The sequence below is a fragment of the Molossus molossus genome, unplaced genomic scaffold, assembly GCF_014108415.1.
Source record: "Molossus molossus isolate mMolMol1 unplaced genomic scaffold, mMolMol1.p scaffold_m16_p_10, whole genome shotgun sequence".
Classification (NCBI taxonomy): domain Eukaryota; kingdom Metazoa; phylum Chordata; class Mammalia; order Chiroptera; family Molossidae; genus Molossus; species Molossus molossus.
In genome coordinates, this window is record NW_023425345.1 from 20,301,741 (window position 1) to 20,329,654 (window position 27,914).

The window sequence follows — 27,914 nt, forward strand, 5'->3', positions numbered from 1 at the left end:
TCTGAGCTTACCAATTTCCTACTTAAAATCCTCCCACATCACTCAAGCTAAGTGTTTAAGGCTGGCATCAAGGTCTGATGCCTGCCTACTCTTTCTGCCTTCCGCCCACCTTACCCTCACATACAGTCTTCATTCCAGCCATACTCAGCTCCTTGCAAACCCAAATGACTGTGCTATTTTCCTCACTTTGCCTCAATTCATGGTGTTCTCTGTGTTGGGAATGCACACTCCCCCCTCCTATACCCACCTGACATCACGTCTTTAAAAACTCAGCAAAGTCTTTGCATCTTCCAGGAGGTCTCCTCTGACCGACTCAGGAGCCCCTCTTTGGTCCCTCCCAGAGCCCACTGCACATATTCTTTCCACACATTCATCACCCCTCTATAGGTATTTGATCATTTATCTTTTCTCCAAGTTGACTACAAGCTCCTTGAGGGGCAGAATTTTTTCATCACCACTGCCTGGGATGGTTCCTGCCACAGTGTTGGTGTTTGTTGAATCATCTAGTATTCTGAATGTGGAGTGAATCAAAGATCAAGTCACAGCATGTAGGAGGCTACAAGCTGAGTCCTCATCACAGCATCCTGAGCTCAGGCTCACGTCCAGGCGCCTGGGATTCTGCGTCCCAGCAGGAATCTAAATGCCAGACATCCCTATGGGATTCCCCAGGCCATTCACTCAGCTCTCCACCCTCTTTCTAAATCCCCTCCTTGAGCGAGACAAGTTAAATGGAAGAAAGACTACAAAATTTCTCTTCTGTCCTCTCACAACCGCCTCACAACCAAGGAGGAGCCACACTCCCAGATGTGCAAGCCAAGAGAAGTGCTCTGATGCCTAGAATCCACGAAGTAGGGGAAGCCTCCTGGAAAAAACAGCAGTTGGAAAATCCATCCCCTGCCAGCCCGCACCAGGCCTGTCACCTGCCAAGTTTGCTCGATGCTTGCAGTCTATGACCCACTCGTTGTTTACGTTCCTAACCCTGAGTTCAAGGGCATCTGCAATTTAATTTGAACCAGGGATAGATGGGGCTGTTCTCTGTTAGAGTTCCAAGAGCATAAACAACCCTCCAGGCTGAACTCTGTGTGGCATTCCCCAGCACCACTCCTACCCTGGGCCTATAAATACTTCTATCACTTTCCAAGATCACCTTCAGCAGGCCCAGATGGGTAACTTGTGAACAGATATAGAGTAGCTGAGATGGGTGGATAAGGAAAGGAAATGGAGGGAAAAGAGCAAACCCTGAGGGTTACTGGAGGAGGGGGGAGGAGAAAGTCCAAGGGGACCAAAGAGGTTTAGGAAAAGATGCGTGCAGCTGTAGAGCCCGAGATAAATACCGCAGGCCTTGAGAGGTGCAGGAAGGGCAGAGGACGCAGCCTCAGGGGGGCCATGATGAGGAATAAAACTCCTTGTCAGGAGTCAGGCTGCAAATGAATGGTGAACAGAGTTGTTGGGCACATACCCCCCCACCCTTCCACCCATACAAAAGAGAAAGAAAAGAAAACTAGGTCACGTGTGACCTCAGTCCTTCAGAATCCTTCTCACAGAGTCCGTGTGCTTCTACCACCACTGATCTTCCTGCTGAAAGCATCTTCACCCACAGAATCCTGTCGATGCCCAGGACTCTGAGAACTAAAGGCCAACACCTGGGGTTTGGGGGTGATGGACAGTAAAGAGAATTCCAATCAAGGGACACAGGGCTGGGCGTGTTCTCAGCTCATCACTATAGGAAGCCCTCTTTGCATCTCATCCATCCTCACTGCTCACTAGTCCTGCCAGTTGGCTCCCTGGAAATTATTGTCACCTTTCACAGACAGAGCACTGCTCTGCCTCTCTGTCCCATGTCCCATCCATCACCCACTGTCTACCTATAGGGGACACACCACTGTTTTATATTACTGTGCAGATAAGAGCCCCAGTTACCACAGAGAGCAAAGCCCTGAGGACAGCATACCATGGCAATAAGGCAGAGGGGCCCTTCCAGTCCTCTTACACATATTTGCACACATACACATGTGCACACAAACACACGCACATGATTCCCATGCCCTAACCCCACCGGGACAACTCCAAGTCATTTGAAGCACCCGTCCTCAGGCTGAGCCTCTGGGACTTCCCTGAGAGCCAGCGGCCCTCATGCCAGGTCCCCTGCCATGCAGCTGCCATCCACTCTCCAGGCCAGAGGCCCCTGAGATGCCACGCAGACTTTTCCACTCATCCAGACCTTCTTAAGTGCCTCTGATATACACCATGTGTCCCAACAGGAAAACACACACTCATCAACTCTACAAAATGCTCCAGATGTGATCAAAGCCAGGAGGCAAAAGAAAACAGAGATGAGACTGTTCAGGGAAAGGAAAAGAGAAATCCAGTATGCAGGGTGAGTAGGGTAGGGGTGTCCCGGGTGATGGTGTGTCCAATAGTCAAAGTACACAATTGGGGTCCAGACTCCTAGGTCCCAAACCCTAGTTCAACTTGCCTCCTTGTGAGACCTTGGGTCACATGACAGGCTTCAGGCTTGAGAGTCTATCCTATAGATCCCAGAAAGTTGACCTTAGATGGGACATTACAGACCACCTGGCCCAATCTTCTTCTTGTTAGGTGAGGAAGGTAGCAGGTAAGTCAACCTGCCCAGAGCATCATCCGCCCCATCTAATCCCACACATCCTTCTACCTCCCAGCTCACTGCTCTGTATTAAATGTCAGCAGGTTAGCCCTGGCCAGTTTTGCTCAGTGGTTAGAGCATCAGCCCTCAGACCAATGAGTCATGGGTTTGATTCTGATCCAGAGCATATACCTCAGTTGCAGTTCGTCCCTGGCCCTGGTCGGGTCGTGCAGGAGGCAACTAGTCAATGTGCCTCTCTCACATCGATGTTTCTCTCTCTCCCTCCCTCCCACTCTATCTGATGATAAATAGAAAAAATATCTTTGAGTGAGGATTAAAAAAAAAAAGTCAGATGAGGTATCACCTCACACCTGTCATAATGGCCACCATCAACAAATCATCAAACAACAAGCATTGGCGAGGGTGTGGAGAAAAGGGGACTCTACTACACTGCTGGTGGGAATGCAGATTGGTGCAGCCACTATGGAAAACAATATGGTATTACCTCAAAAAAGTAAAAATTGAACTGCCATTTGACCCAGTGATCCCACCTCTAGGACTATACCCTAAGAAGACCGAAACACCAATCAGAAAGAATATATGTACCCCCATGTTCATAGCAGCACTATTTACAATAGCTAAGATCTGGAAACAGCCCAAATGTCCATCAGTAGACAAATGGATAAAAAAGCTGTGGTACATACACCCAATGGAATACTATGCAGCTGTAAGAAAGAAAGATCTCTTATCCTTTGAGACAACATGGAGGGACCTGGAGAGTATTATTCTAAGTGAAACAAGCCTAGCAGAAAAAGACAAGTATCATATGATCTCACTTATTTGTGGAATATAATGAACATAACAGTCTGAGGAACAGGGTAGACCCAGAGACATGGAAGTAGGGTACAGACTAACAATCCCCAAAAGAGGGGGTGGGGGAAGGGAAGAGATAAACCACAGAACCTTTATGCATGTATGCATAACTGATGGACATGGACAACAAAGCTGGGGACGAGGTGGGGGGGTGGGGAGGAGGGTGTTAATGGGGAAAAAAGGAGAAACATAATAACAGAAATAAATTAATAAAAAAAATAAATTAAATTAAATCAATAAAAGGGGAAAATGCCAGCAGGTTTTAGCAGCATAGATTAAAGATTCCTTACTTAGAAGCGATCTCAGACATAATACCTCTGTCCCTCTGCCTCGGTAGTTCTGTTAGAAGATTTTAGTTTCTTTTTTATAAAATGAGGCGTTCAAGAACCCCCAGATCTAAAATCCTTAAGTCCTGTTCTATGGCAACACCCTCTTAAGGAATCAGATCTGTTTTATTCTAAAAGATTCTAGAGTACCTTCACCATCCCACATGAACATCTGACCACATCTGTCCATTAACCCCCACCATCCACCTTGGGCCCCTTATAGGAAGCAGCCCATGTGTCTCACCAATACAGGTGTCCTCCCTCAAAGTACTGCAAAGTGGTTAAGATTATGGACCCTAGAGTCACACCGTGCCTGAGATTTTGAGCAAGTGACATCAACTCTGTGCTGCAGTGTCTTAATCTTGAAAATGGGGACAATGATTGTGTCACCTTCACAGGGTTACCATGAAGACTCAACCAGATTGTGCACAAGGGCATGGTGACAAGGGTTTACAGTGAGTGTGGGGAGAAAGCGCTATGTTAGGGATGGTCACCGTCATGCCCACTAAGCCATCTGCCACCGGTGAGCAGGGAAGGATGGCTCCCACCCACTGATGACAATCTAGTGAGACTTAGTTAGGATGTGGAGGGGTGAAAATAAGAAAAGAGACTCTGAGCTCTGAGACATCCTACCCAGAATGCCCACAAGTCTCAGAAGGACAGAGGATATCCAGCAAAAGCAGTTCTTCTCCCCAGACTCCCCTCCTTTCCCCTCCATCCTGTTTGGCACAAAATGTACAGTCTCAGGTCCTTTCTAGTGCCCCACACAGAAGAGCCTCAGGTCCTTAAAAAGTCAAAGCCAATAGACCATGTTAATGCTGCCCACAAACATGCACCCACATTAGCCAAACCCTCCAGATGTACTCTTTTCCTTAGGATGAAGTCCAAAGTCCTCCAGGACCTGGCCCCTGCTTCATCCCAGCCTGGTCCCCATTACATGCCCAGACCGAGTACCCCAGCCCTCAGGCCCCCTCCTCCAGCAGTGCAGCAATACACACAGTGGTGAAAAGAACCGACGCCACAGCTGGACCAAAAAGCTCAAACCTTACCTGTTAACTAGCATGTGACCTTGAGTGACTTACCAACCTCTTTGTGTCTCAATTCCTCCTCTCTAAAATGAGGATAATGGTATCTGTCTCAAAGGACTGTTGTGACTTAACAAATGCAAGGGGCTTTAACGGTGCCTGACAGGACATACCCTGTAATGTCAGCTATTGTCACTGTTTCTCTCATCTTTGCTTGGCTCATCTTGACTTTCACTCATGCACCAAATCTTGATTCAAATGTCACTTCCTCAGAAAAGCTTTCTCCAACTAGGTTGGGTGGCCCTAGAACTGCACTCTCATCACACCTCACATCCCATATTGTAACCCTTGTCACACAACTGACTACACGCTATCTGTCTTCCCTGCGAGATCATAAGCTTCATGAGATCAGACTAGGGTGAGCCACAGGTTCAACTATTCCTAGGATGGTCCTGGTTTATACCTGTTGTTAGATTTGTGTTCAGCAAACATTAACTTCTCTCTCCTTAAGAAAGAGTATACTTCCCAGCAGCATGTGTTTGTGCTTGGCCATGTGACAACTTTGGACAATGGAGCACGTGCAGATGTGATGTCAGTGATGCCTGAAGAGAATGGAAATGGAAACTGTGTTTCCATTCCTTTCCTCGTGCTCTTGGGATTCACCATGAGAGGAACGTGCCCAGGTAGCTTCTGATCTCAGGGGAGTGAGAAGACCTATGGAGACCTGAACACAGTCTGAAGCCTGGAGCCCAGCCCAGCCAACCCTCAGCCTGAAGCAGAGCTTTTCCACTCAACCTACAGACACAAGAGCAAGAAAGTTTAATGACTGTTGTTATAAGCCTCTGAATTTGGGGTGGCTTGTTATGTGGAATTATTGTGACAACAGCTGACCAGTGCACTTAGCATAATTACTAATAGTGCTCACTTTCACTCTCAAAAGTATCCCCGGGTAAATGATAATTTATATAATTAGCCAAGATCAGTCCACATCCATCTTTTTCATCACTTTAACACCAAAGCCTAAACAGTGCCTGGTACAGAGAAGGTACTCAGTAAGTATGCTGGGTTACAGCGAACTGAGTTATATGTTCTCTTAAATCTCTTTCCCAAAGCATTGAGTCTTCTTCCCAATTAGATGGTAAAAAGTCTGAGTTGAGGGGCTCTTCTTTCTATTTATTTTACATTGTCCCCATGAAGATGCTTCTGTCTGGCTGCTGGCTTAACCTCACCAAGTGCAGATGTTAAACCTTCAGAGAAGGGCTAGTATATCCAAAGGGGGACGTGACTTCACAGAATGTGACAGAAAGGGGAAAGAGGCCATGGGGTAAGCATGGAGAATGAGTAAAAGTGAAAGGAAATGAACCACAGCAAGAGGAACCCACATGAGGCATTAGGTGGGCTTTCCAGGAGGCTGAATACCCCTGGATGGGGTAAAGAGACACCCTCAGTCATGGCCAACTTACTTCTCTCCACCGAGCCGCTTGCCTTCCTGCCCAAAGGCTGAGGATTGGATAGAATATCAGCCTGAAGAATTACTGTTATTTTGTCACAATCGATAACATCTGGAAACTAAGCCATTGCCCTTACCCACCTCCAGACTAAAATGCCCAAATAAAAATTTCAAATCCCTAGTCCTCCAGTCCCCTCTCGGTCTCTCCTGACTGTGTTCAGTTGAATACAGATTCTGTGAGGAGGCTGAGCCAACAACCCTGAGGCCTGGGCCCTCAAGGAGGGTTTCCTGAGTCCCTTCAATGGGCTGGGTAGCTCAGGCTGAGCACCACAACCCTTCCACAACTGAGTCAACCATTCTGCCAGGGCAAACAGCAATCCTTGGCTGTTACCCGGCTACCCATGTCTTTGAATACCTTGAGATAATCCCAAGAAAGTACAAGAGGACATCAGTCTCCCAGGGAGGGATCTTGAAGATTGTGTGTGTGTGTGTGTGTTTTGTTTTTCTTGCTTATGTCTGTGACTTCAAGCTCCACAAAATGCTGTGGTTTTCCCGTTTCTAAAACAGGCATGTGCCTGTGCAGAGAGCCTGGGCGTGTCAGGCTAATTAAGTTTAGCTATCTTGCGGTTGTTGTTGTAACGTGTGCTCCGCCGATGTTATTCAATGTGTTAAGACGTTTTGTGTTTATGTTGGTTACATACCCATGTGGTGTGGGTGGAGAACATCACTCAAGGTAATATCATTAGCAGAAACGGGGAGTTCAGGGGTTCCAGAGACACGTGGTGAAACCGTGGCTCATGGGATCAAACAGTTGGGATGTGTCCATAGTAACTCCTCATACACATGCCGGTCCCCTCCCTACTCCAGGGCAAGATCAGTCCCTCAGATCTACCTCAGGCTCCTGACGCCCACGGGCAGGATTGCACCTGCCATCGCCAGCTCAGAGGTTTTGTGGAGACGCAAGGATTCCAACTCTGCCCAGGTGAGGAGTTACACCAGGTCCACAGGGGCTGAAGGACGTGCCCAAAGTTCCCCAAGAGAGAGGGTGAGTGAAAAACCAGATCCCAGCATGGCCACTCGCACCTCACAGCTGCAGTGCATACGTCCTTGAACCCTGCAAGCTTGATTGTGCCACCTGCCTAAATTCCAGAGGAACCGCATGAGAGCGTCTCCTTCTGCTTCCGTTGCCGGGCTCCCTTTGTCTGGGCCAGCGGTTCTCAACCTGGGGGTCGTGACCCCTTGGGGGGTGAAATGACCCTTTCACAGGTCGCCTAAGACCATCGGAAAACACATATTTCCGATGGCAATTCATAACAGTAGCAAAATTACAGTTATGAAGTAGCAAAGAAAATAATTTTATGGGTGGGGGTCACCACAACATGAGGAACTGCATGGAAGGGTCGTGGCATTGGGACGGCTGGGAACCACTGGCCTAGGCCGTTACCCCACACTGCTCAGGTATCTCCTCCACCACCGCCCGTAGCCACGGTGCTCTCTTCTCAGCCCCAACCCCGACCCTGTAAACCTCCTGACCACATTTCTCCTCTCCTTCAAATCTCTGCTTCCTGCTCAAAACTCACACATCCTGTAGTCTCATTTTTCTCTCATCAACCACACTAACTACAGCTCTTAACCTTTTCGAAATCTTTCCCTGTGACCTTTGCCCTTCTACACAGCTGCTGGGTGCTCCTCACAGCTCTGTGACCTCCGTCAGAAGCTTCCTTAGGCCCAATTATTGCACCAAGCAACCTGTTTCCCTCCTCCTTTTAGCCCTGACCCTGTAGCCAGAACCAAGGTCTCCATCCAGGAGACCCCTGATCTAGGGGCCCACTCTGTGTTACTAAGAGACTCTGAGCTCTGTTGGAAGAAAATCTTTACGTCCCAGTTACGGGGAACAGAGAATATGGGGTTGTGGCGGGAGTATGGCTGGCCCTAACTGAATGGTTCTTGGTGATGGGATATAGACTTCATTGTTTTAGTCTGTGGACTTTATGTAGCTTTGTATTTTCTCAAAATAAAAGGCAAAACAAAACAAACAAAAAAGAAGAGCTTTGCAAGTCTAGGTTTCTCATGACCTCCCAAATCAAGGAAGGGAACAAGACGCAGGTCTTCACAGCGGACACACCTGCTGCATCTTCTCACTCTGGTCCCCTCTCTGAGGCCTCTCGAGCTGCAAAAACACCACTTTGCCCTCGCCAGGAAACAAAAGGAAGACATTTCCACGACAAAGGCAAACCTTCCACAAAACCACACACTGAACAGAAGCCAGACTCCAGGACAGGCTATGGAAGAGTCTGACCTGGTTCACAATGCTAACCTGCTCGGGTGTTTGCTTGTTAAACCAGCAACTGAGACCAAGAAGCAAACTGGGATCAGGAAGAAAGCTACTCAGTGGACAAGAGCAAGAAGTGACAGCTGACAACATGGAAGATATTAGAAAAATAAAAGAATATGAAAAATGGAAAAGAGAACTAAAAAACCTGGCATTCTGGGGTCACTTAACAGAGGCGCAAACAATTTGATCCAGTTCAACTGCCCCGAGAGTGACGCATCTCTCCCGCTAAACACAGAGGAATGTTCACAATGACGACCCCACCACGAAGCAGGGGTTGGCTATGGTCAGTCAGTTCCTCTGACCAGCAGACCACACCAGTTCTCCTCAGAGGAGGCTAACTAAAGGGATTAACACTAGAAACCCTGCTCCCCTGACATCCAGGTGGACGGAGTTCTGTGTCATCTTCAGCCATGTGGCACAAGAGAAAAATCAGTTTCTGGAATCAGACAGGTCTGGGTTTGAATCCCAGATGAGCTCCTCCATAGCCTTGGGAAGCACCTTATCTCCCTGAGTTCAGTTTCCCCATCCATAAGTGGAGGTAAGAATACTCCCTCTGCAGGGTCTCTGGGAGGCACGGACTCATCCCTGCAAAGTACATAATTACAGTGCATGAGTTTCTATTGTATAATATATATTTTTAAAAGTCTTGTGATTATACAATATTTGTCAAAATCTTTGCACTAAAGAACTATATAACAATGGAGTACTACGCAGCTGTAAGAAAGAAAGATCTCTTATCCTTTGAGACTACATGGAGGGACCTTGAAAGTATCATCCTAAGTGAAACAAGCCAAACAGAGAAAGACAAGTTTCATATGATCTCACTTATTTCTGGAATATAATGAACATAACAGTCTGAGGAATGGGGTAGTCCCAGAGACGCGGAAGTGGGGTACAGACTGACAATCCCCTAAAGAGACAGGTGGTGGGGGAGAGATAAACCACAGAACTTATATGCATGTATGCATGAACAGTGGACATGGACAACAAACTGGGGAAAGGGAGGGCAGTGAGGGAGGGGGAGGGGGAATCAGTGGGGGAAAAAGGAGAAACATCTGTAACAAAAATAAATAAATTTTTATAAAAAGAACTATATAAAATTCTGCTAGTTTAGGGAACATTTTCCCCCAGGGAGCAGATAAATAGTTATGTAACCAAATCAATGTCCATCACCACAGTATTCGTGCGACACTTTATCATAATCCTTGCACTAATATCATGGGGCAGGTAGGACAGGTGTTATGATCCTTATTTCATGGCCAAGGAAACTGAGGCTCAAGAGAGAATGGTTTGTCCAAACACTAGAGCAACTAGAAACAGAGCTGGAGCTAAGAAAGTTCTCATCTCCACCCAGTGCTCCCCGTCTAAAGGAACATCCCCAGGCCAGTACCTCAGGATTTGCTAACCATGTGCAGTCACTCTCTCCATCCTTGAATGTAACGCGGGCTGGCCCCAAGCCTCCTCCGTTTCTTCCTGGAGTAGGGAGCTCGTTTGTTTAAGCCTGTCTTCATACAGATGTCTCTCCAAATCTTTGTTCACAACACGTCTCCTTCCCTGAAATATTTCCAGCCGAGCTGAGTTTTTCTTTGAGCAGGATGACCTGAGTTGGCCATGTTTTGTTACATCCCTAAGTGATGTGATCCTAAACTGTTTTCTGAGAATTCCCAGGACCTGTGGGTACTGCAACACATCGCATGGCTGTTTCCAGAAAGAGTCACAGTGGCCCCTCGGTCTAAGGCAGAGCTGATACCCCTGAGTCCATCATCACAGATAACCAGTTTGAGGGTCAACCCCACCCCCCACCATGATTTTTTTCATTTGCTGTTTTTCCACAGCCTCACGGTTACTTTTCTGAAAAGTTTCTCCATCAGTTTGTCCCCTTTCCCAGAAAATCCCAGTGGGCATCCACAAGCGGGAGACTTGGCTTTGAACTTCAGCTCCTTGAGAATGGGGCCACGCTTAATTAATCTCCATACCCCCAGCACCAGTGTCTGACATATGGTCACCTGGTGTTAACTACTCCAGGTGCGGGAGGACCCTGCTCTGAGTTTCCCAGGCTAGCGAGACCCGAGGAGGGCGACCGTGATGACGAGGCTGTGTGAAGAGCTCATGTCACAGGAGGACAGGCCCGGGAGTGTTTTGTGCAGAGGGAAGAAGGTGGAGGTATACAAGGACTATTACTGACACAATAGTTATTTTCAAATCAACAAAGGACTACATGACAGGTCCTCTCGTCCCTGGAGCTCCAGGGAGCAAAACTGGAACAAAAGGAGGCCAGTCAGCAGTGTTCTTGCTCTGGCTTCATAACCATGTCTAGTGGCTAGAAATGTCCAACAGACAAACAAGCCACTGCTAAGGCCAGGGGTCCCCCCGACCCCCAAAAGAAAAGTCAAGCAGAGGCTGAGCATTGGCTAAATAAATATACTGTGAGAGGAACTCTTCATGCCTTCATCCCAGGCCAGGCACTGAGGTGGCTGGCCTCTCAGCTCTCCCGCCTCTCTGATGCTATGGTTTGGTCCCAGGGGTCTGGGTGACTGAAAATTCATTGCACACAGGGCCAAGGAAGTAGGAAGTATAAAACTTGTCATGTATTTTCAGACTAATATCAGCGTCTGATCCTCCTTGGGAAGTAGGACATGGCATAAGGGAGTCAAGGAAGCAATGAGCTGGAGAGTCAGGTAACTCCTTCCCTCCTCTGCCCATAGAATTCTGGCAGCCACGGGGAACATGTGCAGTCTCCTGGGGTCTTGGGAACCACTACCTGTACCAGATGGCTGATACTATAGGAGGGAAGAATATGTTTGATCTATCAGGAGTCACCATCTAAGGAAAGTTGTTCTGAGGCTTGAGAGGCCATTCTCAGGAGACCAAGATGGCCTTTGGGCGCAGCCTTAGACTAGAGCATCCTAGTCCATGTCCACTGACCAGCCACAGGCCAACAGACTTCCCTCTTGGAGGCTGCAAACTAGAAGGAAGTGACACTCAATGGGGGAAGAGAGAGAAAGGAGAGAAAGGAGAGTAAGATAGAGCCTCTTCACAGCTAGATTCAATCAACAGCCTGACGTCTGATCTGTAAAATGGGCCAGAATATAGCAGCACAGAACATCGTTACACTTGCTTCCGCCTGGCTTGAACCAGCACTGTCTGGTTTTCTCTGTCTGCTCTGCTCCCACACCCTCAAAGATCAAAGAAAAATGTTCTTCAGTCCACAAGAGATTTCCTTCTAGCCTGCAAAAAACTTCCCAGCTAAATCCTACACTTCAAATGCTTAATGCCTGTGTACATACCATGGTTCACATCTCCTTAGCCCCTCTCTCAGATCCAACCTCATTTCCTTCCAACCCTGGTTTCTCTAACGTATAGGGCAGATCAAGGTACATGGGCCAGGCTGGCACAGCGTTCGTACAGGTGAGGTTTGCAAGTCAAGCTTTTGATCTTATCACTCCCAGTCAACTGTCAGTAGAGATTGGGCTTTGGGTTGATGTGCTTTCTGGCCATCAATATCAAGCTAAACAAGAATCCAGAAACAGGGCAACCCAGGCTGGCGATGAAGACACGTTCAGGACTTTTAACCTCAGTCCTTCAGAGAGCAACATTGCTAATTCAAATGCCACCTCTTCTAGAAAGTCTTCCCTTATTCTGCTAGTAGCAATTATTCTTCATCTGCTGCCCTGTACTATCCTGTTTATATTTATATCCTTAAAAGCCCTCACTTCATCCTTTCTTGCACATGTCTGTCTTTCCACATAACTGCTAGATCCTTAGGGCACAAACTTCACCTTATTTATTGCTATGCCACCCATGTTTCTGAGCACAGAGACTTACTCACTGTAAGTGTCAGTAAATATTTATTGCATTGAGCTGAATGGCCTTTATAAATCCCAGGGAAGGATCAAGGAGGAGGTAGCAAGGCTCAGGAAATAATTAATCACAGGTTGATTAACATTGTTTCCTCTCCATTCCCTCCCCTCAACCAGCCAGGCCTCCTAAGAAAGAATGTGGCTCCCTCTGCCTCCCTCCTAGAGAGATTGGATGGGTCACATTTCAGGAGGGTACAAGTGGGGCCCAGAGACCGACCAAGAGGGGTGGATCTAATCACACAGCCTCCTTGTGGATGCTTAGAGAACTCTGGCAAGAACGAGGACATCTGCCTGCAGTAGGAGGAAGGAAAGCCCATTCCTATGATGCCAGGGTCCTGGATGGGCTCCCTATGGGAGGGACTGGAGGGGCTGGGAGTCTAACATGGCAGAGATGTGCGCCAAGGAGGGTGGCACATGCCACTCTTGCTGTATACAAGTGATGCCCGAAGGCTCTGCGGATGGCATGACTCCTCAGGCTGTTGTGGAAGTGTTCATGTCTCAAAGCTTCCAGCTAGAACATTCATGCAGAGATGCCACATGGACAGGTTTCAGGCCCAGGGCCTGATTTTCAGGAAGGCTCACTCATGAAGTGGGCATCCCTGAGAGAGGTGGGAATGAGTGACGGCTGTTTACTGCTCTCCAGACTGTAACCCTGATTGGGTGTAGTGCACGCTGCCCGTGAGTGATCCCCTTGGTGAATGTCTCAAGTCAACGGGCTGCAATGCCCCTGAGCCTGGTAGACTTCAGGACCCTCTCCTCCTCATGCTGTTATAGGCAAGCGGTGGCAGATACTTAAAAATACACTTTTTGTATATTAACTTCAGCAAAGTATAGTTAGAAGCAAAATCAAACTCAGATGTTTAAAGTCTGTTTTGTCTCATCCAAATTAAAACCTCCAAGCTAAGAAAACCAGCCTGTGAGCAGACATCAATGTTAGTGAAAAGACAAGTCATGTTCCTGACAAATACTGGATCACACCTATACAAACCCCAAAGGCCCCCAACCCCCAGGTTCCCCAGAAAATAAAAGCTCTTTCCCCCGGGGTGTTGGGAAGTTGACCCAGAGCAGTGCAGGCAGAAATCTACTCCCCAGGCGGAAGGACCCTCACACAGCTCCTAAAGGACTAGAAGAGTCACTTCCCTCCAGCTAAGACATCCTGTCCCTCATTGTCTTAATCACAAACCATGTTTTTGCCAGGGCAGAAGTGCTCTGGGGGGATGTTCCCAGAAGAATGTACTGGGAGTGGGTCCCTGCTGGATACCCTCCTGGGGAACTTTCCAGGCAACTCTTACACACACACACACACACACACACACACGCACACACACACGCACGCACACACTCAGCTCAGGTCTGCAGGCCCAGAGGCTTCTACAGCTAAGGTGGAGAGCCCTGCTGGGCCAGAGAGACACATCAACAGTCTCACAGTGCAACCTGCTGGGCATGACTGAAGATGCAGCAGAAAGAGGCAGGGGCAAGGGGCGCAGGGAAGGGTGTCTTGCCTCCCCTCCACCCACTTTCACTACCAAAATCTCAAGTTCAGGCTTGAAGGCCTGTGGAAGAGGGACATTGGGTCCTGGGACTTTCAAAATGCAGACAGATCTCCCACTTCTGCTGAGCTCTCAGTTCCAAAGGCTGGTGTCGGGGTTCTGGGTTCCCCAGGAGGAACAGAAGCTCAGTAACAAACATAGGGGCCGGGTGCTCAAGGAAATAGGCGGGGAATAGTTCCGCCAGGACTTCGTATGAATTATACTCAGCTTATATCAGACTCGCTGCTTCTGTCCAGCTTTCAACACAGACCATATGGGTACAATTTCCACGTGAGGCACAAAGAGGGTCCAATTGACATTAGGAAGTAGTCAGGGAACAAGCCCCGTCACCAGGTGGGGCCAGCAGCGGCTCCGGGGAGCCAGCCATGAGCAGTCCTGACAGGTGGCGGCCGGAAAGATGGAGACTGGGTGGGAGAGAGAAATGGCGCTGAGGGAGCCCGGGGCGCGGAATCAGACCGGGAGGTGGGAAGTGAGAGAGAGGGCAGAGAAGAGGAGGAAAGAGGTGACTTTGACATCATCAGAGAACGTGGCCAGAGATGGGCCAATCAGAAGAGAGCGTGAAATGAGTTTAGGGTGGCAGCTGCTGAGTGTGGGTAGCTGTTCCCCAGCCCTCCACCCCAGTTTTCTCTTTGCGAGCCCTCCAGCTGCCTTTACTTTGCTTCCCTGTCTCTGCTTACCCACCTCTGCCTCTAATGCCCCGCCCCTTCCTTCTCTCCCCACTACTGTCCTTCTCTCTCTTTCCAGCAGCCACATGAGGTCAGAGTTCCCTATACCACTGGGTAGACAACTCCCCCCACACACTAGCCAGTGTTCCTTCCTTCCAGCCGGTGTCTGAGAGATGCCTGAAGCTGCAGCCTTCCCCTGTCTGGCCACGCCACTGGCCCAGCCCAGGGCTGGGGGCGCTCCCTAGCCCTCGTGTCCTTGAGGAGTAGTGGCCGGCCTCCAGCCCCACAGTGCACCATGCCCTGTCTAGACACATTTGAGCTCTCTGTGCTCAGGAACCACCAGGCCCCAGCGCAGGGCTCTGCTCCAAAGGCAATTCTTCCCCTGCAGGTGAGGCCGCTTTGGTGGCCAAAACTGAGTGCATATTGGAGTCATTTCCCACTTAGCTGGCAGCCAGTCACCTGAAGTCTCTGGAGGAAAGACAGGACTCTCTGGTAAGGAGAATTTTTATTTTTTAAATCATATTTTGAAAACAAAAACAAATGAGAAAACAGGCGACAGAGTGGGTGGCCACTTGAGATTCAGAGAAGAAGATCAAAGCCCACCAGGCATGGAGGAAGCAGCCTCGGTGTGGCCCAGAGAACAGTCTAGGTGGCCCTTGTCTCATAAAAGGCAGCCAGGGTCTGGGAGGTGCTGGGTGAGGGAGCCTTGGCCACAGGCACCAGTGGTCCTGCTTCCCGACCCAGGCCCTTTGGTTAACAGTCTTCAGCTGGAACAAACACCTGTTGTCAGGAGATGTCCCACCAAGCTCCCTGTCCCCTGGGAAGCCTCACATCTCTGTGGGAGGTGAACCTGTCCAAGCTGTGGCCCTAGACTGCTTTCCTCTTCTAAGAAGAAGCTGGAATTCCTCCCTCTGGACTCAGTCCTCTGGCTGCTGCCCTTCTCGGAGTCCCAGCCCGGGGCAATCAGCCAGGAACACTCTCTGTGTTTGCAGGCTGATTAATTAGTTCATTAGAAGAGCCACAGTGACGCTGTGGCAGTAAGTCCATTATGTCAGGCACTGGCCGAGAGTCGTCTTTTCCAAACAAGCATGCTCCCTCAAATTCCCTCACAGATACTTCAGCTCAGCCTCCAATCAATTTAGGACCATCTCGATCCTGACGACCAAGGAGGGACCGTGACTTGCCCAAAGAAAGAGAGAGTCCCTAGCGGTCGGGCCTCGACAAGAACCCAGTCTCCAGACTCTCGGCCCAGTACTTCCCCACTTGGCATGTTGCCTCCCTATGTTCCAGTTAGGAAACAGGCTGAACTCTAAGAATGTGTTTGAGTTTCTAGAGCCCTCAACCCATTTTATGCCAGTCAGACTTACTGCATTCTAGTAAGTTCTTTAAAAGAATGGTTCACCAGTGTTCTGTAGGATCTGGGGAAATTCTCAAGGTAACAGGACATAAGTTCAGGGGCAGCACTGAAGGAAGGGATGCCAGCACCCAGTCTCTCCCCCCTTCTAATTTAGAGAAGCCATAAAAAGCTCTCTCAGGCCCGCCAGCTCATTCCTCATGTAATTTTCTAGGTCTTCCTTTCTCTTGGTCAACACCATGGTCACAGGGGCAAAAACCAAAGATCTGCTTCAACTAGATCCTTCTCTAGGACAAATTTGAAGGGCAATAATAAGAGATATAATTCCATTCTCTCTTCCCCCCCAAAAAAAGCAGGCAGGGAAAGAAAGACCATAGTGCTGAAGGACCTCAAATAGAAGTTATGGTGTATCAATCGACATTACCTGCTGCCCCACACAGGCTCCATTCCCTTCCCTGTCCCTGAGCTACTTCTCATCCATAAGACACAGCAGGGAAATAATACAAACTAGCAAAGCAAATTTCTCTGCTTGACCAGCAGTCTGCCAGGGGCCAAGGGAGTTGACAGATATCTTTCAGGATTTGAATCTCTAGAGTCTTCCCAAGAATCTCCTCCCACATCTTACCTGATGAGGTCAATAGGTTGAAACTTATAAAACACTCCGTAGCGTGCCCATTCTTGATACAGCACCTAAAAAAGAAAAACAGGAAAAGGGATTAGAAGAGAGGCAACTATTCACCTTTGTCTATCCGAGCTCATCAATATTTTACCCCCCAAAGACATCCTAATAACTTCATTTGGATGACTAGCAAGTCAAAATTAAATTTCCACGTATCGAACATCTACCATGTGCCAGACACTGGATACAGCAGTAAACCAAACAAAGTCTCTGCTATCATGGAGTTTATACCCTGGTGTGTGGAGACAAATATATAATAAACATAGAACACGTATATCTGCCATGCACAAAAATAAATCGAAGTGAGGGAGTAGAATATGCAAGAGGGGCATGTGGTTGGTGCTATTTTAGGTAGAATGACAAGGGAAGGCCTCTCTAAAAAGGTGACATTTGAGTTGAGACCTAAAGAAAGTGGGGGAGTGTTCCAGGCAGGAGAACACTCTTCCTGTGCAAAGGCCTTGAAAAATAATGCATGTGGTATGTCCTGGGAAACAGGGAAGCATATGGCTGAGGTAGCGCATGGGGAGAATAATAGGAGATAATGTCAGAAAGTACTGGGCTGACCATTCAGAGACTTGTAGGCCATGCTCAAATCCTTGAGTTTTGGAAGAAATCATTAGAAGATGTGCAGCGGCGAGGAAGGAAAGATCTGATTTAGACTGTGGTAGCTCACTCTGACTGCAGGAGGAGAAGATAGGGCTCGCACAGGAGTGGGGGCTCCTGCAGCGGTCCATGAAAGAGCTGGCAGTGGCACGAACCCTAAAAGGGGTATGAGCAGCCGTGAGAGAGAGTTGATTCTGCTTATGTTTTAAAGGTAGAATCAATAAGATTTACTATTGGATTGGATGTAGAGCGAAAGAAAATGAGAACTTGAGCACCTAAGTACAAGGTGATTCTATTTACTGAAGTGGAGCAGACCGTGGGAACAGGTCAAGAACAGGGGAACCAAAAGTTCAGTTGGGATGTGTCTATTTGAGATGCCCCTTAGGCATCCATGTGGGGATACCGAGTGAGCAGCTGGTTGTAAAAGTCTGGAGTTTAAAGGAGACTTCAGACTGGAGATGCAAATGGCAAGTTTGGAGTTATCAGAGAAGAGATCATTTATGAAGTCGTTAAACTACGGATGCAATCGCCAAGGCAGGGAGAATAGACAGAGACGATGCCTGGCGTCTGGGCCTGGTGCTCCAATGCTTAGAGGTCAAGGGGACGATGGAGAACAGAGGACACAGAGGAGCAGCCTGTGATGTGAAGAAGATCCAGAAGTGTGTGGTGTCCAGGACGCCAAGGGATGATGGGTTTCGATGAGGAGAAAACAATCAGCGATGCTAAATGCTGTGATGGGTCAGATCAGATGAAGATGGAGAAGCGACCATTGGGTTCAGTGACTCACAACAGTTACTCCTTGTTGTGGTCCTTATTCTCCTTATACATCACATCTCCTTACACATCACAAAGAATACACCTAGAACTCTGTCAAGGAAAACTACTCCCCTCAGCTATTTTGTATACCCACTTCTACATCACCCCACAGGAAGCCATCCTTTCACCTAAGCACCTTTAAAGGGATGATATAAGAACTAAAATAAGAATTGGCATTCCCACTTAATGGCTATGGACTCTCTCATACTCTCTCAACAACCAAAAAATAGAACCAGAAACTACACAGATCCTGACAGAGCAAACTGCACCCACAGTTACCATCTTGTGCAAAGCAGGAAACTCAGACACAAACAGGGGTTGCACTGTGCATAATGGGCAGAGGAAGATCTGAATTCGTGAGTTTTTATGATGCTCATTCCAGGCAAGTGACACCTACTGATCTTACTGTTATTATTATATCTCCTTCTCCCCCTCATCGTAGGCACTTCTACTGCCCTAGGTTTTTATTCTCTCTCTCCCCAGTGCAAACCCTAGACTCACCAGCACCTGGTTGTCACAGTGACATCATTTGTGGCCCAAAGGGAGCCAGCTTGCGTCAGGAAATACAGGCAAGTCTTCCCTTGTGGGCTGAGGAACGTCACTACCAGCCTCAAAGGCTCTGCCCTCTAGAGAAAATTCCTCTCCAAGTCACTTGTTCAGCCAAAACCTGAGCCTGAGGACACCTACCTACCACTACCCTGGGGCGGAAAACTAAAAATGCTCTAAGAAGCCAATATGGCCCAGTTGACTAGGGCCCAAACTGAGAGCCAAGTTCACAGGCCTTACCCCTGGTTGGATATCAGATCTGCCATAAGAAACCTCCCGAAAGTCCCTTTATCAGTATGGTAGCACTAAGCCCAGAGCTGTATCCATAGTTTGTTGATTCAGATGAGGATGGGCCAAGAGAGCTGTTTGAGCGCCATGCAAACAGGCTAGATGGACATGGAGGACATCATCTGGCAGGCCCCGCAGGAGAGCTGGAGCTACGGAGCATCAGCTCTGGGGCCTGGACACCCATGCGGCTCTGCTGGGCTCATACAGCCTTGCAGAGGAGGCAGGGAGAGGGGTGGAGACTTCCCTACCTTCACAAACACTTAATCACTCATAATTAGAGACCACATGAACCATGCTAAACCCCAAGTTCCAGGGTCCCAGAACAGACCAGCCGTCAGGGTGAAGGGAGACATGCTCTGGAGTCTCGGCCCCACGGGGATTAGAGTTGCGTGAGGAAAGTTCGGAAGCACAACCACAGTAATGTGTGATAATTCCTTTAAACTTGCAGTCTACAATTTTCTAATAAAACTCTTGACAAATCCACTTTCTCCCTTAGAGTTATAGCACATCCCTACACCGACTGGCCAAGCCTGCAAGCAGGTCAGGGAAGGTCTGCAGCTCCTCCTCAATGGACAGCATCTCGTTTCAGGGGCCCTGGGTTTAATTCCAGGCATGTCCATCTGACCCCAAACCTTTATGGCAGGAAGCAACAACCCCCCAGGGACCACTCCATCTGATGGATCACAGCATGCAACTGGCCAGTCCAAATCCTAGGGATCACATTTGACAGTGGATCAGTTGGTTTAAGTATTTCTTAGGATGATAAAGGAACCTAACTATTAAAATCATTTACAAAGATGTTTGAGACTTGAGGCCGTCTCTCAGGCCACAGCTCCTCAGAGAGCAGCAGGACCTGAACCAGGCAGAAAGATGCCAGCTGTGGCCAACTCAGAGGCACCGGTGGACAAGGTGGACCTAAATGGGGGAGAACGGAATTCTCCACCCCGGTCCTGCAATGACCTGTTTGAATGTTTGGTAAGTCACTTCAATCACCTAGGTCTTTTTCCTTTCATAGTACAATGAGAGTTGTGCAGGACAGGAAAATGCATCCTCAGGTGAAACCAAGAAAACAAGAAAAGTACCTTTTTTATCAGAAAGACAGACTCTCCTCACACACCTTTGAGTGAGTCACTTTATAACTGTCCACCAGAGAAGACAATCATTGGCTAAAGCTGGAAGACCCAGGACAAAGGGTTTAGCATCATTCCGATGCTGCACCTTGGGTTCCTCCTGTAAGTGGATGGGAGCCACTGGGAGCCAGCAGGGTCAGGCAGCCCGCAGGAGATGCTAACTGTCACTTCGATGAGATGTTTGAGAAAACCAGACAGGTCTGGCTAAGGTGGAATTAGGCGGCTGCTGGCAGCCAGGAGGGACCCACCCATACCCACGCTGCTCCCTCTTTCTGCTGCTCTGCCTTCTAGAAAGGTGGGAAACCCCTGTTCTCCAGAGGGAGAGAGCCTCTTTTTAATTAACCTCCAGAATTGGGGAGAGAGCCCTCCAGGCACTAGCTGGGGCTGAGTCCATTGAGACCACATAACTGCTTGAGGCCAGCTGGAAGGGAAGAAGCTTGTATTCTCAGGGGGCCTCTGGGCTGCCTGGAATCTGCCTACAAGGAGTCCAGGCCTCAGGGAGATCATGGGAACAGCCATAAATTGCAGGGCAGAGTGAAGGAGAATGTCCAGGTACTGGCAGGATGGGCCGTTTGAGATGCCCTTGCAGATTATTATTCCCAGAGAGGCCATCTCAGGCTGCAGCTTCTAACCCTTCCACGTGTCATCCAGCACCAAATTCAAGGGTTCTCCCTCGCCCTCAGCCAGAATCCCTCCTCCAGCCCTCTCGATGAATAGTAAACTACTGCAATGTAATAAAAACAAGGAAATACACTGCACTTATTCAGGGGTGTTGGCTCTTCCCTCTTCGGGATGCCTCCAGGCCCCTCCCATATACCACTGAAACTGCAGGAAGGAGCCCAGCACCATGGAGAGAATCCCTCACCAAATACAAGCAGCTGTGTGGGCCTGGCTGCAGAGCTCTGGCTGGGATTTTGACACCGAGGTTTTAATCCTGACTTGACGAGTGTATATGGACACTGGAACCAGTTTCCTCACCTTGCTAGGTATGTTTCCCAGCCCAAATAAACAGAAAAAAGCTGTCCCTCTCGCTCATGGTTTCTCTTATCCCCCGTCACAGTAACGTGTGTTTCCCTACCTGTGACCCTGGCAGAGGAAAACAAGGACACCAGGACTTCCAGTGAACCCAAAGGAAAGCCACAAGAGAAGAGCCTGTTGTCCTTCAACAACACTGAGCTCACCTTTACTGAGCACCCTGTTGATGTAAACTTTGGGAATTACACACCAGGATGCATCTCCGTCCTGGCTGGTCTCTCCCTGCCTCCCAGGTTCTACCCGTTCGACCAATTGGGTCGTGCACTGGGAAGAACTCTATTGGCCTAAGGAAAACATTTCCTGGGAGGAAAATGCTTTGTTCAAAGGTTTTGTTGTTCAGAATAGAACATCGTTGCAAGGACAAATACACATATATTTTGGATAGTCTACAAGCTGCTTCTCTGTGCCTCTGTGAAGAGGAGAGGGCTGGCTGATTTCTCCCGTGAGTTGCTGTGTGTTCCTGGTCTCTGGAATGTTCCTGTGAAGTGCTCTACCTTGACAGGCCGGGTCACCACCCACCCAGCAGGAGGTTTCTTAGGTGGGCAGTGGTGGTGATCACTCTTTAAAGGGGAGGAATGTGAAATTAGAGAGTGGGAGGACAGAAAATGGTTGGGGTGAGTGAGGTGAGATGCGGGGAGAAACACTTCCTCCTTTTCCTTTAAATCTGATCCGGGACTTTTCAGGAAATTAAACACCGAGACTATTAGCATCAGATAGAAAACAGATGAGGTTAAGACATCGAAATACTAGAGCAGATTCCCTGGGCAGGCAGAGAAGGGACATGTGTAAGCAATCACAGCAGTATTTCTGGAAAAGACCTTTTATGTTTTTAATACTTAACACTTCATAACAGGGACTAATAGGCAGGATAAAAAGAAGGCTGCTCTAAAGGCAACTTGGGGGATGAATGATTTTCCAGACAACAGAGCTGGGGGGAGGGAACCCTCTTGGGCTGCAGTTCCTCACCCCTCCTGCCCTTGCCCACCCTCTGCTCAGCAGAGTTGCTGAAGGCTGGGGGAAGCTGTGTGGGAGGATGGCATGTGGGGTTGCCAGCCAGAGGGGCAGTCACCTCTAAGGAGGCTGGGTGATCCTTCGGGCACCATGCCATGGCAGGGAAGGGGCACACCCACGTTCCCAGAGTATCAGTGAGCAGAAGCAGGGATCTAAGTGGAGGGTGAGGGGAGAGCTGTCCAGTCAGGAGCTGTGACTAGCATAGGGGACATCCTTCCACGGGCACCCTATCCGTCCCCTAACTATATATAACCTCTAAATCCTAACTGCCCAAATACCAGCATGAATGAGCCTTCCTCTCCCTCAGATGTCTCATCTGAAATCTGAGAATGGCTATACCCTACTTGTCTAAGGATAAGAAGAACTTAAAGATGACCCTCAAAGAAGGTAACGGCTTGCATAAGAATACATTTTTAGCAGGATTTAAGACTTAGAGGTGTCCCACGCCCTACTTCTGTTTATTATGTCAGCGTTATCATGGGCAAGGTGCTCAGGCCTTTCATGCATCAGTTTCCTCATCTATATATTAAGGAATTTGTGCTTTCAGTGTTTCTCAGTTAAGGCCCTCATGTCACCAGAGAATGGGATGATGCTTTGGTGTGAGATGGTACACAGTTGGTCCACCAGGTTCTAAATACCAGCAGCACTCCATGCACACAGTTGTGTCAATGACCAGAAAACATTTCCAAGTGCCTAGGGGGCAGGAAGTTGTGGAAGAACCGCTGAGAAATATATAAGCAGATAAGTCGAACATTGAGGACACTGCTGTCTAGTCCCTCACCCATCCATGCATGGTCTTCTGTGCTCAAAGCACGCAGTGTGGCATGAAGCCAGCTTACCTTTCTGTCATTCACAGCATCCCCGGGGCCATCATATTCTCCCTGTAGGAGGCAAAGAGGTGCTAGATAAAGCCAATGGCATTATGCAAAGCAGAGAAAAGATTTTCCTTCCTCTTTTCTGACATCATCCCTTTCTTTTCACGCTCATTTGAGGAGGGTCAAACACATGGCATGGTCGGGAGCCAACGCTCCGCTTGCTTGTCATCGAGCTTGCACTGCTTCCCGTGGACAGCTTCTCAGATGACAGTCCCCTCAGGCGCCCCGAGATCAGCCTGCGCCTCCTCATAGCAGCTGCAACGGTACAGCCTGCGTCTGCCAATGGCCATAGCCCAAGAAATCACCCTGCACCGTGTGCTACTCCCCCATCCATAACTAGCAGAACCTAACCTCATACACACCCACAGTACAGAAGCCAGTAAGAAGACTGACATTTGGAAAATTCCTTCAGGATTAGGGATCCCCACCTTGGTCACTTCATTCGACAAGACCTTGTGACAGGTGCTAAAGAAGTCACCAATCAAATGAACACTACAGCCGAAGGGCATTTTGTTCATGGGCCAGTTCTTTATATGTCATCTTGAAGAATGTCACTACATTGTATCATGGGGTGTTTGGAACATTATTTCCAGACAAAGAAAGGTTTAATTACAATCTGTTTTCTTCACTTAAATAGTAAAAAGAATTTTGAGAGATTTCCTTAAAAAATATTTAAAAAAAAAAAAAAACCTGACAGCATATATTTGCACATTAAGGATGAGGAACTTCACATCCACACAAACCTATCATATACAAACATCAAATTTCAATGACTTAAGGTCTGACTGTCCAGGTTGTGTATTATCCAGGCCTTAGACTTTCCCTCCACTCACCAACATCTCCTCCCTTGAACCACTTGCAGGCCATTTCTGTCTTCTCACACTTTCCCCCAAAACAAAGGCAGGAAGTGTTGGGAAAGTTCTAACAAAACCAGTTCATTTCACCATTGGGGAAATAACTGGACAGAAACTGGCAAAAATCATACTGGGGCTTACGGTCAGTCATGAGCAGCCCAGAATCAGCCAAGGTATTTTAATGTCATGATTCATTCCTGCCTCGCCTCATGTACATCCACCCACTGTGTCGCCTGCGGTTTTCAAGTGCTTTAAGACTACGGGGAGCGTGCCCACAGAAACGGTACTCACGTCATGAAGAGGGTAGGCAGCCTCATAGATATTGCTTGCTATCAGAGAGTTAATACCTACGGAAGAAAGGAAGAGGGAAATAATAACTCTAGGGCACGGGGTTCTGGACTTAACCTTTGTCTTTTGACACATATTAAACCCTCACGCACCTCTCAGCTGACATTCACTGCACCCTCCTCTACGGCCTCCAAGTGTATTTTTGTCGAGATTTAGTTCTTAGTGTAAGATATATATATATTTGTTAATCCTCACCCAAGGATATTTTTCCATTTATTTTTACATAGAGTGGAAGGGAGGAAGGGATGGGGAGGAAGAGAGTGAAAAATATCAATGTGAGAGAGATACATTCATTGGTTGCCTCCCACACAACCACAACCAGGGCCGGGGATCAAACCCACAACCCAGGTACATGCCCTTGACCAGGAATTGAACCCAACACTCTTTGGTCCATGGGCCGCCGCTCCAACCACTAAGCCCAACCAGCCAGGGCAAGAGCAACAATTTTTTCATTTCCCAAACACAAAGTTATGTTTTGATATCAGAGATGCTCTCTCAAACCTCACATTGCTCCTGTCCTCACACCCTCAGATCTCTCCAATCCAATAACTCTCCTCCTCCACCCCCCTCCGTGCCCACCAACGTCTATGTTCAATGATCGTGTGGGATGACTATATGAATTACTGTAAGTACAATCAATAACTTATATTTCAGAGCATCCCACAGCACTTCATCTGAACTCATGTCTGGCACCTTCCTGTTCTTTCACAGAGCAGAGCCTGTTATTGCCCGTGAGTAGGTTAGGAGCACGTACAGGAGGAGTTCCCAAAGTGTGGTCTGGGAAACCCTCGGAGTCCCCATGACATTTTCAGAGGGTTCCTAAGCTCAAAACTATTTTTTATAATGGTCCTGAGATAGTATTTGCTTTTTCACTCCTACTCTCTCAATTACACAGCTCAGTTTTATGGTATCCGATGTCATCACCCCAACAGCTGATGGGATGCATGTTTGCATGTCCTAGTGCTTTAAAAGTTTTCGTTGTAACTTTTAATACAATAAATATTAATCAATATAACCCATTTAAATAAAAGCCCTTTGGGTACTCTCAATAATTTAAAAGTGCAAAGGGACCCTGAAACCACAAAGTCTGAAAAAACACACAACAAGGAATTCATTTTAAAATCTTAACAGTATTTCATACCACTGGCAGAGAGCAACCCTATTAAATGTATGTTCAATGAATAAATGGCTCCATCCCTATAACTCCAGCACACTCACAGCAGAGAACCTCTGCTCAGCATCGAGGCACTGTTATTTACTTGTTTTATTCATGGTTTTATTCAGAGACTATAAAGCGGTCTGTGTGTTCTGTCTGATCACTAGCTCCAGGACCAAGCATCCTGCCATGCCAAGAGCCACATTTAGTCATGGGGGGAGGACAGAGGGGAGTCTCTGGTACACAGTGATCTCCCTCATCTCACACACACTTTCTGCTCTGAATCATTCTTTCCGGAGAAACTATAGATAGTAGTGAAATGAGGAGAAAATTGGTTTTGGAGGGAAACACTTATGATGTCTAAACTCTAAGTAATCTGCATTTCCAGGGCTCTGGATAAAGGACAGGGTTCAATAACAAAACTAAACAACAGTTACTCATTAACAGTCATGGTTTTCCAACTCCCATTCCTACCCAACGCCCCACCTACAAGCCCAGAGACCTCAGAGGCTCTCAAAACAATCCTCTCTCCTCTGGCAGCCTCCTCTTCCTCAAACTCTGTGCCCATTCACCTCAGTTCTAGGATGCTGGACGCCAGAGAGACCAGCCTTGGGCCCCCTGTGGGAACAGAGGCCCTCGGGAGGCCACAGGGGCCGCTCAGCGGAAGTGGCCGTTTTCCAGTGAGTGGGGAGCTGCGTGTTTGGTGCAGCGGAAGCCCAAAGGGCCAGTCCTTTCCTGATTTTAAGCTTCCTCCTTGGCATGAACATAAAACAGCAGAAATAACTCTGGGGAGTGGGGAGATCAGAGGGTGGGCAAAGGGAGTGCGGGGGTGGGGAGGCTGCCCCAAGGCTCAATGAGCTGCAGATTTGTCCTATTCAAAAGATTACAGTTTCACTCTGAGTATCATTAATCAGTTCAAGAACTATAACCACAGCAATGTGAAGCCACCCTACAATAACCAAGGGGAGGAGCCCCTCGTCAGGAGGGGGTGGGGTAGTCCAAAGCTGCACAAGGGCTGCCAACATGGATACAGGCTGAAGCATCACAGGCGAGTAGGGCTCCAACTAGACCGCACCCCATGACCTACCCCACCCAGTCCCTGAACTCACACCCCACGGTTGCCATGGCAGCAGTGTACACCCTAAAGATGGTCCCAGGACTGCAAGGGAAAAGCTAAACAGGTGTTGAACTCTCCTGCTAATTCTCAACTTTGCTGAGCACAGTAGCTGAGTGTCTGACAGATTAGGCTAACAACCTGAACTCCTGAGTCCTGCTGTCAGATCCTCAGGAAAATGTCAAAGCATCGAAGGTCTAAAGCTGTGCACCCCACCCCCATCTCAAATAGAGCTTCCTGTGCAATGCATGCCTAAAGCAAGCAGCTCACTTCACTTCTAGGATTTTGTGTGCACATTGTTTTGTGTCCCCCCAGGGGTCTACAAGGTACCTGGGGTCAGAGAGCACTCCCTTCTCACCTTTGTCTCCTATTCATGGCACCTAGTTCCCTGCTGGGAACACAGAAGGAATACAGTTGTTAAGAGGAACCACCCTGTGGCTAAACTTAATCTCCGTGACTCTTGCCATTGATCACAGGCACCCACCTTTCTCACTATTTCAGTTTTCTCTGGCAATCTATGCTGACGAAGGAACTTTAAACTCCACTTCACTTCCTAAGAGAGGAAGCCCAGCAAATGGGTCTTTGCCTTGGAGTCAGTACGATTCATGTTATCCTAACCCAGATAACCAGAGGCCCCACATGCCACCCTGGAATGTGTCTGTCCCCACGAGTATGGACCTCCTCTTTCTCAGATGGTGTCCTATCTGGGGGGGGGGCAATCCCAACCACTGGCTGCTGAGCAGAGGGAGGAAACAGAACCTAAGAGAAAGAGGAATGGGAGGAGCGAGGCAAGTTGAACCATCATTATGTTCCACCATTTCACCCAAGAATAGGAAATGTTTTGGCCTCTCCAGTCACCCGCAGACTTCAGAAACCAAGATTCTGCCCCCAAACAAGCATGAAAATCAGTTTGAAAGAACAAGAAAAAAATAATCAAATGTGGGGTTTTTTGGTGTGTTTTTTTTAAAGAGTCTCTCTGCTTTGAAAATTGAAATTCTGAATTTTTTCCTTTTTTTTCCAGCAGAAATGGGTTAATTGGTTCCATCACACACCATCCATCTGGGCATAATGGCAAAGCTTGCTTCTTCGGAATCACATCTATAGTCCTTCCTCTCTGTTCTAGACCAAGGAGAGAGAGAGACCCAGCCTCTTTTCTTATTGCTCCTAGAAGGGGGGCCAGAGCGAAGGAGAAAGCTTGGAGGACGTTTTTCTTTCCCTCTGCCCTCCCAGAGGAGCAGTGTCACTGCTCAAAGCATAGCTCACTGGAGACCCTCCCTAAATCCCATCAGATCATCAGGTGCTCCATCCCTACTGCTGTTGGAACGGTAACTCCCAAAGGGCAGGATTTGTCTTCCTCTTTGCTCAGCACTTGCCACAGCTTTGCACAGGCTGATCCAGCCAGACCTAACAGCACCAGGT

The 27,914-nt window shown here is 48.2% G+C and overlaps 1 protein-coding gene across 1 annotated transcript in view; it reads right to left on the minus strand.

Annotated features, from left to right (window-relative positions):
• ANO2 (anoctamin 2) overlaps positions 1–27,914 on the minus strand; it is a 331,163-nt gene that overhangs the window by 188,818 nt on the left and 114,431 nt on the right. Inside the window, exons 8-10 of the mRNA XM_036252877.1 lie at positions 24,169–24,224; positions 22,988–23,029; positions 16,666–16,730 (exon numbers count right to left, since the gene is read on the minus strand). Coding sequence (XP_036108770.1) covers positions 16,666–16,730; positions 22,988–23,029; positions 24,169–24,224 — 163 coding nt within the window. The remainder of the gene's footprint in view (positions 1–16,665; positions 16,731–22,987; positions 23,030–24,168; positions 24,225–27,914) is intronic.